General features: G+C 50.8%; 4 protein-coding genes across 4 annotated transcripts; 3 read left to right on the forward strand and 1 right to left on the reverse strand.

Moving 5' to 3' along the window:
• Positions 1 to 657: 657 nt before the first annotated feature.
• Positions 658 to 4,131, forward strand: BP5553_01312 (putative phosphoinositide-specific phospholipase C; the record flags this gene model as incomplete). Its single annotated transcript, XM_032009935.1, has 1 exon — positions 658 to 4,131. The coding sequence occupies one exon, from the start codon at positions 658 to 660 to the stop codon at positions 4,129 to 4,131; it is 3,474 nt and encodes a 1,157-aa protein (XP_031873989.1).
• Positions 4,132 to 6,112: 1,981 nt separating this feature from the next.
• On the reverse strand, positions 6,113 to 8,265 carry BP5553_01313 (uncharacterized protein; the record flags this gene model as incomplete). The annotated part of the gene is made up of 2 exons (XM_032009936.1): positions 6,113 to 8,024; positions 8,099 to 8,265. The coding sequence occupies 2 exons, from the start codon at positions 8,263 to 8,265 to the stop codon at positions 6,113 to 6,115; spliced, it is 2,079 nt and encodes a 692-aa protein (XP_031873990.1).
• A 1,534-nt stretch (positions 8,266 to 9,799) lies between these two features.
• BP5553_01314 (Uncharacterized protein) lies at positions 9,800 to 10,843 on the forward strand (the record flags this gene model as incomplete). The annotated part of the gene is made up of 1 exon (XM_032009937.1): positions 9,800 to 10,843. One exon carries the CDS (start codon positions 9,800 to 9,802, stop codon positions 10,841 to 10,843), a length of 1,044 nt encoding a protein of 347 aa, XP_031873991.1.
• Positions 10,844 to 12,021: 1,178 nt separating this feature from the next.
• BP5553_01315 (uncharacterized protein) lies at positions 12,022 to 12,808 on the forward strand (the record flags this gene model as incomplete). The annotated part of the gene is made up of 2 exons (XM_032009938.1): positions 12,022 to 12,423; positions 12,560 to 12,808. The coding sequence occupies 2 exons, from the start codon at positions 12,022 to 12,024 to the stop codon at positions 12,806 to 12,808; spliced, it is 651 nt and encodes a 216-aa protein (XP_031873992.1).
• Between the last annotated feature and the right edge of the window lie 1,391 nt (positions 12,809 to 14,199).

Raw genomic sequence — 14,199 nt, forward strand, 5'->3', positions numbered from 1 at the left:
CCCCCACCAGCTTCCCCAAACATCCCCGGCCTGGATAATACACAAAACGATCAACGATCAACAAGCAAGCTACAAAGCAAGCTACAAAGCATCCTGCTGCCTCCTGCCTCCTGTTCTGCCGAATCACCCTCGTCGCCGCCTCGTCAACCCACCCCGTCCTCGAAATTCCCGCTCGATTTGGCCACTTGCATGCCTTTTATATCTGCCACCAACGACGACGACAGACTACCGATCAAGGCTCAATCGAATGCAACTTCGTCACGAACACCACTATCCATCCATACCAGCCCCAGTGCATTGCACATTACACATTACATTACACCACCGCATGACTTGACTGGCCTTGACCGAACCCAAGCACCACCAAGCATATCCGTCTGCAGACCCCCAGTCGACCCTCCGCGCCCCCGTCCCCTACCATACTTTCTTGCGAACCGTCTGCTCCATTCGTCCAAACCATTCCCACCTCTCCTCTCCAATCGGCCAGCAGGGACCCTCGAGAAGAACATGCGTTCAATTACAGGGCTTGCGTTTTTCTCTTAATACCTCCTCGTTCCCTCCCTTTCCCCCCATCTACCGGCCGCCGTCCAAGGGCAAGGCTGCAGCATTGGGCCGAACTGGGGAATACTGGTGCCATTCCTTGAAAAGCAGGCCGCGATGTCGTCGACTTCTTCCTCGAGCCTTCCCCTCGCGGCTGCTCCAGCTCCAGCTGTACCAACTTCTTCTTCTCCCTCCTCCTTCTTCTCTACCAATATGGCCCCCCGGTCTTCACCTTCACAATCCTCCCTGTCCTCCTCGGCACGGCTCTCCAAGCCGAGCCATGTGCAGACCAGCTTTGTGCCCACGACTTCTTACAATCCACCTTCTGTCCCTGCCTCGGCCGTCAGCGCCTGCTCGGCCACGACTGCCGCGAGCTCTTTCCAGCCCTCGCCAATTACGTCGCCCGAAAGCACCCAGATTACCACGAATGCCTCCTCCATACAAGGTTCGCCGGACGGCCTGCGCGGCCGCGAGCCAGACTTCTCCCCACCGCCCTTCGAGCTCCCAGAATCCATTGTGTCCCGGAAATCCAGCCAGAGCGCCATGAGTGACGCGGTGGCGATAAGCAAGTCCCCAGGGTTGATTAGGAGGTTATCCAACCGGGCGACGAAGTTTGCTGGCCGCCGGCGGCAGTCATCTACTGCTGCTGCTGTTGCAATGGGTCGGGATCACAGCACGGGGCCTGTCATCATGCGGCGGAGGAGTGACAGTACGAATACGGCTCCCGATGGCTCGCGGGGAGGTCCCCCTTTCTCCGACTCGGATTCGGAAATCAATGGGGAGTATCGAGAGGACTACTATTATTACCAGCCAGGCCCAGACGGGAACCGGGACTTTCCTAGCACAACGGCCTCGATCGGTTCGTCGACTGTTCCAGTTTCCAGTGCTGGCCCAGTGATCCCATCTATATTACTCCAAGGAACGAACATGATAAAAGTAACCAAGAAGAAGAAGAAATTGCTGAAATTTGTCCTCGAAAACGAAGCTGCGAAGGTGTCCTGGGATAAAAACCGGCCCTCGAAGTCTTTTTATATTGATGACATAAAGGACATCCGCGTTGGAGCGGATGCTCGAAACTACCGTCAAGAATTTGGTGTCTCGGCGGCAGACGAGTCCAAGTTTTTCTCAATTGTCTATGCGGTGCCAGACAAATCGAAAGGCCGCGCTCAAAAGGTGATGCATCTGATTGCAAATGACGAGGAGACGTTTGATCTCTGGACCACCACGCTTGATGCAATATCAAAACATCGGCTAGATTTGATGGCCTCGCTATCCTCATTCCACGACAAGGCAGTCCGAGCGTGCTGGCGCAATGAGATGTGCAAGCTATTTCATGATAGGCCCCACGCGGAAGACGAGGAGGAGATTGATATCGTTGGCGTGGAACGACTTTGCCGCTCTCTCCACATTCACGGTTCGTCGACCTATCTTCATCATAGGTTCGATCAGGCAGACGTGTCACGCACCGGACGTCTAAATTTTACCGAGTTTCAGGACTTTGTGAGGCTGATGAAGAGGCGAGAGGACGTCAAATCCATCTACCAGGAAGTGGCAGCCGATTGCGGAAAAGGCATCTCAATGGACGAATTCTTTGGTTTCCTCAAAGCCGTTCAACATGAGGATGTTGATGCCGACCGATGCCATTGGGAAGGCGTCTTTGCGAAGTTTGCTCGCCGATCCAAGTCGAGGGAACAGGCACACCAAGATGCACTCGAGGGTGAAACTCCACGCATGAACGAAGCAGCGCTGACTAACTACCTCATCTCGACGTTCAATCTACCGCTCCGCAGCGCTCCTACGCAGGTCACGTTGGATCGACCCATGAATGAATATTACATCTCCAGCTCGCACAACACCTACTTGCTCGGTCGTCAGGTGGCTGGCCAGTCGAGTGTCGAAGCGTATATCTCCGCCCTGAAGCGCGGGTGCAGATGCGTTGAGGTGGATTGTTGGAACGGCAATGAGGCGCCCGTCGTGATGCACGGTCGAACTCTAACGACTCAAGTCTCCTTTAGGGACGTCATGTCCACGATAAGCAAATATGCATTCGTGAAGTCTCAATATCCTCTGTGGATTTCGCTCGAGGTTCACTGCAACCCAGCACAGCAAGCGATGATGGCCGACATCATCAAAGAAACCTGTGGCGCGAAGTTGGTCACGGAACCGCTCGATGCGTCAGAGCAGCTCCCTTCTCCATCACAGTTGATGAATCGGATTCTCATCAAGGTAAAAAAGCCCCACGCAATTGAAGATCCACCATCGACAGAGCTGCCCTCCGGGCGGAGGCGGGGTGCCAGTTTAGGTTCTCCATACACTCGTCCTCTGCAACTCGATAACGGCACCATTTCAGCCGGTCTTCTACCGCCCGGTGCTTACCCTCCCAGGTCGACCCCAAGGATAATTAACCGTGCCCAATTCAGGTATGCCGCAAGCGAAGGCCAGGAGAGCTTGAGCAGCAGCAACACTAGTGACAGTGAAAGTTTCACCGATGATATGGCACGGGCAGCAAAGGAAAGCAGCCGAAGGCATAAGACTAGCAACATTATCAAGGTACTCGGCGAACTTGGTGCCTACAGTGCCGGCGTCAAGTTCCAGGGCTTCGACACGCCAGACAGTAAGACGTACAACCATATATTTTCTTTCATGGAAAATACATTCGACAGGCACAGCAGAACTCAAGAAGACAAACGCGCCATGGTTCGGCATAATATGCGCTATATGATGCGAGTCTACCCCAACGGCTGGCGTGTCCAGTCCGGCAATTTTGATCCTCTGAAGTATTGGCGACGCGGCGTTCAAATGGCTGCTCTTAACTGGCAGACGTACGATCTCGGTATGCAGCTTACTGATGCAATGTTCGCTGGCGGCACCGATCAGCTAGGATATGTACTCAAACCGAGCGATCTCCGAGAGATCAAGATGATTCCTACTGTCCCTGAAGAAGCTGGCGCTGACCACATCAAGCGAGAGCGAAAGAACGTCAACTTCTCGATCGATGTCGTTTCAGCACAACAGTTGATGCGACCAAAGGGTCTTGCTCCAAACCGAAGCTTCGATCCCTACATTGAGGTTGAGGTCTACCATGCTGATGACAAGACCAAAGAGAATAGAGGTGTTGTCGGCGATGGCGGTTTGGATGCGTCTGCCAAGGTTGGCTCGTCCGGCCTTGGAACTCCCCACAGGCGACGCACTCAGATCGTTAGGGATAATGGCTTCAACCCGGTTTTCGGAAAGAAGTTCAACTTCGCCCTCACAACGAAATACCCAGACCTAGTCTTCGTTCGCTGGACCGTTAGGTGCTCATCAGATGGCCACAACTACAATGATCGAGGGGCAATTCTAGCCACCTACACAGCAAAGCTCAGCAGTCTCAAGCAAGGATACCGCACGCTACCGTTGTATGATGGTAATGGGGACCAGTTCTTGTTCTCCACGTTATTCTGCAACATCAAGATCGAGCCAGCCACCAGCATCTATGTTCACAGCTCCGAGACATCGGAAAAGGAAGGCGTCTTTAGAACTATCCGCCAAACCGTCTTCAACCGCTCTCAGGCGTTCCCCAAATCATCTGGAGATGGCGCCTCTCCATAAACCCGCCCTATCACAACATCTCATCCATCAACTATTCGATTCTTCTGTACAAAACATTCGTCGTGTATTTGAGCGAACAACTCGGACTATACTCGTTCAGTTCATCTATTTCTTCTTCTGTCATTGCTGTTTTCCATCGTTTCTTGGACTTATCAGGCGCATTAAGCGAGAAAGGGTATGGGAATTGTTGCATTTCTGGGATTCATCACGCATTATAAAGAGGGAAAGGGAAACAAAAGTGGCTCGCGCTGCGAATTCGCATATTCATCGGTAGCATAATAGCATCGTCAGGAGGCGCTGCTCTGCTGCACCATCCACTCATTCATTTCTTTTGTTTCGTCCATCAGATTACCTTGAGGGATCTTTTTAGTTCTGTTTTGTCGGACTGGGCTCCAGCTTTTTTCGTTATGGTGGCAAATATCCGAAACTGTGGCAGCTGTGCTGCTGCTCATGCACTCACTGCAGGGCTGGCTCTCTTGCTTTCCCGTGCGTACGATTCTTCTTCTCCTTTTTAACTTCTCCTGTGGAGACGGACGAAATTACCCTTGAATGGAGGGATTCTTTTGCAACTTGGCGTTTTTTTGAAGGGTGTTTTTTATGACTACTGGGCATGAACACCGGGACACACATTGAAATGGAAAGGGGCTGGCTGGCTGCATACAAATGGGAAGCAAGGAATCGCATCAAATTTCCCGCGCAAATCCCGGGTTCCCCGACGGGGGATTTCGCAGCCAAATTTTTTTCATGGGCTTTTTGGTTCTGGGTTTCTTCTGGTGGGTGGAACCCAGCATGAAATGGGAAATGGAAACCAAAGGGTGTTTCCTAAACGAGAATTTTCCTGATTTTCCTGTATTCGTATGCAAAAACGAAAACGATCGCTTGTCTGTTTGAACAAAGCTTGATCGAGAGAAAGTGAATGTAATTTGGAAGGGGCGAGAGGACCTGTAATTTATATTTATTGCGCTTTGCTTGCATATGCTTCATCCACGGGTGGTTGTTAGGAGGCAGGGATTGGAGAAATGGGGTGGCTGGCATAGGACAAGAGAGCAATGAATGACAATACAATGATTGAATGGTCGTCTCGATACCTACTTCACATAACTTTGCTCTTGACTTCAGATTCGTGTGATGGAAAATGAGTGACTGTGTTTGGGAATGCTTGGTTGACTATGTAAACAGTTGCTAACTGATGATGATCAGGGTCGAGAGATAAGTGAGTCGGTGAGCGGTAGGCCCCTTCCGAGAAGGCCGTATTGGCATATACTGCGCTCTGTTGATCCCCGTATTACTTGCTTGCTATGTAGGGATATTTCACCTATACTGCCTGTAGTTTCTGTACTTTGCTATACCTAACCTTCTTCAGCCCCTTTCCTGTTTCCCTCCCCTCCCCACCCCTGAAAATGCAAATACACACGCACATCACAATCAATACAATTTGTAAACAGTACCCCTAGGAAGTTCTTCTAATTAATCCATAATGGGTTACATACTTGCATGTACCTAAGTAGAAGAGGGGGAGAGGCAGGAGCATAATAACCCGTACTAGCCATTAAACCCCCATTCCTCAACCCTTACCGCCAAAAGAAAGCTTAATCGGCATTACACACAACCAAAAAAAATAAAAAGGAAACATCAACATATTCTCTCTGTCTCAAGCCTGGAAAAGTCTTTCTTATAATTTTCACTAACTACCTAGGTACTATGTAGTATCCCTTCCTGGTATAATAATCATACCAATCATACCAACCAACCAACCAACCAACCATCATGATTTTTTCTCCGTTCATTTCTAACAAAAAAGGAAGGCGCCGCGCCCCGCTGCTCCAATCCAGTTTTCCTTAAACTCATGAAGCTCGTTATACCAAAACCCCGGCGCCTCAAAAAAATAAAAATAAGATTAGGTAGGTAACCAAATAAGTTAAGCCAAGCTAAGCAATCAAAAAAGAAATGCTCCAATTACTTAGTTGGGTAGTCACCGGTTTCATCGCCCAGGAGGCGGTCGAGGGCCGACTATCTGTCGTCTTCCAGTTCCGATTCCTTGACTGCCGCGGTTCTGTCCATCGCCGCCTGTGTACCCCGTCCATTGGTTGACGTCCCATTTGCCGCCGATACCACCACCGATGCCATCGACACCTGATCCACTAGCGACTTTACTCTTTACTTCTTTCTGGCTCTCTTCCCATTCCTGCTGTCGCTGCCTCTCCATCTCCATTTCTCGCTCTAACAGGGATTTGGATGCCCAGCCCCCGGCTTTCGTCTTCTGCTGTGACTGTAGACGGCGGCGATCTTCCGCGTCACGTTCGGCGGTGCTGTCAAAACCGCCAATTTCATTGGAATACGTAGCGTTTGAGCGAGCTGGTTGGGGCGCTGGGTTTGAGCAGAGGTAACGGTCTGTTCGATTTTGTGGTGGGGAGAAGGTTTGAGGAGTTGAAGGCTTGGATGATGATGCGTATTTTGCTGGGTCGGGGAGGGGTCGGGAGCCGGTGTTGTTCTTCGTTAAGCGGGGTGCTGCTGTGGGTTCTGGTAGAGGGCGAGGGGACTTGGATGGTGTTGGGGTGGTATGGTTTGGGCTCTCGCTGGATTGTTGGTCGCTCCATTGTTTGCGTAGGTATTCTCGCTCGTCTGCTCGCCATTGCTCATCACTGCTCTTCCGTTCTGGGATCCTTGGTCGACTGCGTGACCGGGAGCGGACTTTGGCGGTTTGCTCTGCTTTGATTCGATTAGACATATCATGGTCCTCGACTTGCTGCCGACTCCTTTGGTTTAGCTTTGCCTGCCTCTCTCTCTCATATTGACGCTCTCGCTCTCGTGCCATCTCGAGCTCGCGTTCTAGCTCCTTGATACGGCTACTTTCCGAGCTGTCGCCGTTGCTTCGTGCGATACCGTTTTCTGCTTGGTATTGGCTGAGAAATTGTCCCCGTAGTCGAGCATCGCTGTTTCCACGGGCTCTCTTACGCTCTTCCTGTAAGGTCATCTCGGCCTCCCGCTCTTCCGTCTCGCGCCTCTCCTCCTCTAACCGCCATCTCTGCTCCTCTTCCTCCCACTTGCGCTTTTCCTCCTCGGCTTTCCGTTTCTCTCTTTCTCTTAATTTTCTCGACTCCTCAGCCCATCTCGCTTCCTCCTCAACCCGGGCTCTTTCCTCTTCAGCAATCAGCTCCTCCCGCACCCTACGCTCCTCGTCTTCCGCCTGGATCCGTAACCGTTCGTCTTCTGCCTCCTTCTCCCTCCGCTTCTTCTCTTTCTCGGCCATATTTGGGACGAACGGGCCCGCACTAGTAATCTGCCGTCTACCACCAAATGAGACACCCAAGTTCCCCTGACTTGCTCCGCCCATATAACCGTATTGCGCAATATTCCAAGCAGGAGCCGTGGCTCCTTCATCCGATTTCTTGCTCCAACTACTGACCCCACCAGGGGATAATGGGGTGCCACCGTTCTTTGTCGGACTCCATCGCCCACTATTGGACTCGCCAGTTTTCGTCGGTGTCAATGCCACGGCTCTTGCGCCTGGATTGTAGGCTGAAGATGTATTGCTCGCGTTTGACACCCCTCGGCCCCGGTTTCCGTAGCTCCCTCCCCCAACGGCACCTGAACCTGTACCAGTCCCTTGCGGACTCATAACACCACCGCGCGACTTTCCACCGACGGGGTTGGGGAAATGTGAAGGAGCAATTCGATGGGCAGCTCTGCTAAATGCGCCGATACACTGTAATACCTGGGCCGGATCTTTTGACTCGTACAGATCCACGGTGAGGAACATGTCGTGCGATTGGAGGTTGAAGGGCGGGTTTCGGCAAGCGTCGAGAAAGAGGGAGATGTTCTCCATTTGCACAAATGGCATTACGGCCTTGGCCTTGAATCTGAGAGTATTTGGGGCCGCGAGGTTGACGAGTCTATTAGAATAGTGGTCAGCAAATGGCATCTGAGCATAGAATCTGCCTTGTTGGTGCAAGGAATCATATCATACTTGCAAAGCGCAACGCCATCCTTGAGACTTTCAAGCAGATCTCCTTGCGCCAGGCGCTCTCCCAGGGATTCCTCGATGAAGGAGCGCACTTCATTCGCAGCCTGCGGGGTGTATCTGTCCAAGCGCAATTTGCGCATATCCTTATCGAGAGAAGTGACCGAAGCCATGGTTGCGGACTAGATCGGGGGATATGGACGTGGTGTAACTTTCCGCAGGATACCTACGTAGACGGCGGGGAGGACGAAATCCCTCGCTGTTGATATGATCTTGGATATTGCGTGGCAGGCGAGGCGAGGCGGCGGGCTTGCAGGAGCCCGATGAGGCAACGAGGCAGGAATGCAGCGGGTGGCGGGGGAACTGTTGATCCGTAAGGCTGCAATTATGGCTTAATTTAAGGCCAACATATTTGTGGGTTGGTCCCTTGGTCCTGAGGTATGCAGGCGGGAAATTCACGTGACTGGTTATTACCTAAGTGGCGAGCGAGCCGAGTGGCAGCCTGAGGTGTCCACTACAGCCCTTTGTCCGGCGGAATCCCTCTCCGTCACTACTAACACGAGTCAGTTCCATTCCGCTCTGCTCAGGCCTCCAGGCTCCAAGGCAGCCATGGCCACGGCCAGAAAACGGCACTTTCACTTATTAGTAATCCCTGTCCCCCACGGATATAACGGATGGCACCTGACAGTCGGATAAATTGCGGATAAATATCTGATGCCTGAGGCTACGATTGCTGGCACAACCACCAAATGGCTGGACTCTGGCAATAATCTCACTCTCTGACACGCTGAGTCGCTGAGTCGCCAGAGTTTGTAACCCTGTGCGGTGGCTGGTGCCAGGTGCCATTATTACATGCATTAATATTGACAGCATCTGGCCAACAACCAACCACAATGAAACCCTTTATCTGGATTCTGGGCCTTCCTTCCCGCGGCCCCTTCCATGGCGGCCAGGTACAGAGTACACCTACCAAGGTAAGAACCTTTACGGCTTGATGTGGCACGTGACAGATCACATGATCGCCAATGCGTCTCCCCGCGGTTTCACTGCTGTGGGGTCTTGGGGCTGACAGGCTGGATGCTGACTGGCCCATCACAGTACGTACCTGCTTAATGCTTGACGCTTGACATCAGCTGTCCACAGTCCGTGTCTCTTGCAGTCTCAGTCTCACTGACTCTCTCGCTCTCGTTCGTGCAACTTCCGTAGTTTGCTCTGCTATACTGTACTGCTATACTCTGTTATTTACTATATACACCTCCAATCATGGGCGCCTCCCGTCATGCTGCCTCTGATTGGCAAAGCCCCGAAACCCTATCATCGGGATACGTAGTATTGACTTGCAGACTGTGAAAACCTTCCATCGCCCATTGCCTTCGCCTTCCCCATCCCTCCCTTCCCTTTCCCTCCTTGCCCTTCCCTGTGCATCCGGCCGCCTCAGCGCCCATCACGCATCGCCCATCCATCCACACTTTATTTACTTCCCCAGGTCCCCTTCTTGTCCTCTCTCTTACCTACTCTCTTACCTTCTCCTCACTCTCTCACTCTTTCTCCCATCCCCCTCTCCCATCTCAGTCTCAGGCCCCCCTCCATCGCCTACTACCTCTCGGCTTCAATTACGAAGTGCAGTACTTCGCTCTAAGTCAACTGAACTACTATTACTATTACTATTACTACTACTTTATCTCTCTACCTACTCCTCCATCAATCATGGGATCCTTCGACCAATCATATTCGTCATCCTCACCTCTTCTAGTGCTTCCGCCTCAACTCCCACCACAGCCTTCCTACAACATCCCTTCAAACTCAAACCCGCCATCATCATTTACTTCGCCCTTCGGCAATGTCAATGGCAATGGTAGCAATCCCCAAGCCGCGTCGTCAATGTGGCCCGTCTCCACATCCTCGCCCCCCAAATCTACCAGCCTGCTCTCCAAAGCTGGGCGAAAGCGCTCACGCGACGAAGCCGCGTCCAACCTTTCGGACGACGAATTCTTCCCCGTCCAAGCCCCGTCTCCCCAGCTGCAGCCAGAGAATGAGGACGAGTGGGAGTATGGCGAGGGGATGACGTTGATAAAGCCGAATGGCAGAGGATATATCATCGAAGCTGGCAGCCAGACAGGTACATGGGCCGAAGAGAAAGCCGAAGCCCTGGCGCAACCACCACCACCTACCCGGTCGTTGAGCCCAGAGAGACCCGTTCTGCGCCCGTCCAAGAGTCAAAGGCTGGGCCTGACTTCCACGCCCTCGATCGCCGAAGAGTTCATGCACAACGGAGCTTTGGCGACACCTCTATCGTCGTCCCCAGAGAGAGGAAATGGATTCTCAGAACCTACCATTGATGACTTCACGCGCCATCTGGGCATCGGCTGGTCCCTAATCAGCAACGAGGACCATATCCAGGCTGCTGCTCGCGGCTGGACCAAATTTATCGAAAACCACTACCCAATTACCGATGCGAAGATCGCGCTCCAAAGCAGAGGCCTCTCGAGCTATCTAGTACAGGCGAACGAAGGATACTTCCTGTTTGGGGAGGACTTGAAGCAAGGAAGGCTCGTAAGTACTTGTTTGCAGATGGTGTGGGCTAACCTCAGGGGTCCTACTCCGATTTTCGACGGCGAAATGGTGATGGAAGCCGGCGATACGCCCAAATTCAACGCGACGCAGCCGATAGTGAATAATGACGCGCCTACGGCCATGAACACAGCACTGGACCAAGGTCATGATCTGGAAGTCGATATGGATATGAGCTAGCCTTGTGACTTGCGCGCAAAGTTACCCGGCTGTCTATTCATTCTTACAAAAAGGAGTTTCTAGTTTTGCTATTGTTTTGTTTGGTTTGGTTGGCTGGGGGTTGACATGGGGGACATCTGGTTTTCTGAGGTTGGCTCAGGACAATTATGGGATGGGATGGCACGGAACATAGCTCTCCCTCATGTATCATAGAACACACAGCGGCCAGCAGGTATTGCATTCATTGCAAAGCAAGAAAAATAAATACATGCACAGCACATCACATCACTATTCAAATATCTGATCACGCGTATTAGGTTGTCATTAGCCACCTAGTTGATTTATCATATCGCGGCAGCAAAAACACCGCTGTGCAAGTTGCGTTGCAGAACGCCTGGGCATGTTCTAGTCTACCTATCGAGCAGAAACAGTTCAAATGGCAGATACGTACACCAAGCTTGACTTGATTTGATTCCCACTTGGTGGTGAGGGAGAGCTGCACGTGACTGCACCCGAAAATGATAAGTACCTAGGTACCTCCCCTTGGTCGGTGGATTATATAATACGTGACCGCCCCCTAGGCCTGATTGAGAATAGGACACCCGTGCACCCCAATACCGTTTATTCTACAAGCTACCAGGTAGCTCAAACCTCTGTTATCTCCTCGTACGCGTTTCCATTTGGCTTCTTCGGGCGCGATTTCTCTTTAGATACTATCTACCTAGGTGCGCAACAGATGGCTTCGCCTATAAGCTTGACCAAGGACGAGTTCCGCCTTCTGACGTGGCTACGCCCTGGGTTCACCCAAATGACGATTCAACTTGATTCTCTCCAGCAACATTGTCCACTCGACAACGGGCTATTGCCGTCACGAACTGTGTGCAAGGCGAAATCCACGGCGTCTGATTGTAATATCGGGGATTTCTACTCGAGATTATCCATTCGGTTTTCAGCATACTGGACTTGCAAAGTCTAACGGACTTAAGAGCTATTAGCTGGCGCACTCGGGCACTTGTTGACTTGTTCCCACCATACCGCACAATAGTCCGTCACTCCCCCGATGCATTACGCGCGATATTTTCAACGCACTCTGCACGCAAGCTTGTTTCCGTTGTGGAGAATTTGGACCATTCCTCGACATGTTTACTGGTCAGCGGTGCTGCATCACTTGCGTTATATTTTCTGATGGCCTGTTATCCATGACAGCAACTTCGGCAAAGGGGGAATTCGGTCTGAACGCGAAGACAATGCGCACGTTGCCGACCTTATTAAGTCCGCCGGGTCAATATGCTGAGAGTGAAAGAACCTATCGAAGACGAATATCATTGGTGCGTATGCTCTCAGCCAGTGCTGCTGGATCGATGCCGCATGATGACCCGAATGCCTCATCACTACAGCAATTCGATAGTCAGGGGCAGAATCCATATCGTTTTATGGCAATGGTTAGATTCCCCGCGCTAGATCGAAGGACCGGAAACCTTGACTTGGGAGTGTCATGCCAAGCATGTCGCCTCGGACCTCGAGATGAGGGACGTGGATATCACAATTGGAATGCTCTCTACTGTGCTGCTGGGTATCTAGAGCACTTTCAAAAGTGCCAGGTGTCTCAGATAGGGAGAACCGTGGTGCCACGATATATCGCGCATGTTGGGGGGAGTCAGTCCAGCAACGACGCCAAATTTTTGGGGTTTCTCAGCAACTTCAAATTTTGAGACGATTAGAGAATGTATCATCTAGCGTCGTTGGTCATCCGGAGATCGCATGATAAGCGCCAAGGGCCCGCGACACTTTGCTGGATGCCCTGTTCTGGATGACGGCCTAGTAATTGTAGCACTCGCATTCTGCAACAACATGTTCGGACAAGCGTCCGCGCCAATCTACTATAGAGCTAGATATCAACTCCTAGTAGAGGAAGCCGAGTCAAATCTTGTTATCGAACAACATCTTTATTGTACTCCCGAAGTCTCGGGCCCGCCAAAGCCATAAATCGTACCAAAGGCTACCAAAGTCGAGATCTTGAATCAAGGTATTGATCTTGACAGCAACACCTTTAGCTATTACAGAATACTGGTAGACATAAAGCACTTTAAGTGCATTACTATTGATCCAGGAAGCTACGAGATTGATAACCTATACTTCCCTCCAATCCTGCTAGAAAAGCTGCCACTATTTCCCGCAGGCAACTGGAACTATGCTATTAGGTCTTGCGGATCTCTGCCTACGAGAGCGTAACTGTTAGATCTATATCGGCGAAAGCCCCGCAAGGGATTTTCCTATCATATCCTACTATCATCTACCGAATGTGGATAAACGAGCCAAGACAGTGTCTATCTAAGGAATCGCGGACTAGATATGTCCTAGAAACTCAACCAACTTGGCATCTCCTACCCGTGATAGCTGGCCTTTTTAGCAATATGTTTTCTACTACATCATCTTTCAAGGACCATGCGATTTGGGAGCACTAACTCCTTGGCCGCGTAGGGAGTAAATAACCTACCGCACAAAGAAGTTCTAATGGTGGCCGACGGAGTAGTGGTTATATATCTATTTATGATGAATAACTGTCACATACGACCATAGACTGAGGAGAAATGGGCATCCCGTCCGCTCTGCCATACACAAGCCTCAGATCGGCAGATTAGTAGTTGGGTGGGTGACCACCAGCGAATACCTGCTGTTGTATGTTTATTTTGTCGTTTTTGGCAATTTCTTTTTGTTTTACAATACTGTATCTATTTAGGGAGACTTATCCTTCTAGCAACCAGGCTTCGAGCGTACAGCTCCGCGATGTCCATTTTTCATACCCTGCTCGGCCGGACATAAAAGTGTTAAATGGCCTGAACATTGATATTCAGCCAGGGAAATTCTGCGCCCTTTTTGGTCCGAGCGGTGCCGGTAAATCGACAATCATTTGGTCGAACGATTGTACACGCCAGAATCTGGATCCATCTTGATTGATGGATGGATGCCTTCAACAAATTCGAGTCATTATTAAAACTTAAATGGATACTTTAGCGGATTTGAGTTACTCAACTTACAATTTGTGTATTCGCGCTGATTACCTGATATCTAGACAGTTCAAGTCTCCGTTCCGAGCTCAACTTATTAAAAAAAGTTTGAGGTAAGGATACGACATAGCAATGGCATCCTTTATAGCAAGCAAGCCCGGAAGTATGGACACCAGCGCCGGGTCCTGCATTATTGCACGGACTCGGCTCATGTCATTGCTACTAATGGCGAAGTAGGGTATATTAGTATGATATAGAACGGATGTTGCTAAACTCCTTTTTATAATTGCGAGAGAATGACAGGATCTATATATCTAGCTATGTCATACCTATACATTTAGTTTCAACTCGTTCATCAAATTCATAAAA

The sequence above is a fragment of the Venustampulla echinocandica genome, assembly GCF_003357145.1.
Source record: "Venustampulla echinocandica strain BP 5553 chromosome Unknown scaffold_0, whole genome shotgun sequence".
In the NCBI taxonomy this organism is placed as follows: domain Eukaryota; kingdom Fungi; phylum Ascomycota; class Leotiomycetes; order Helotiales; family Pleuroascaceae; genus Venustampulla; species Venustampulla echinocandica.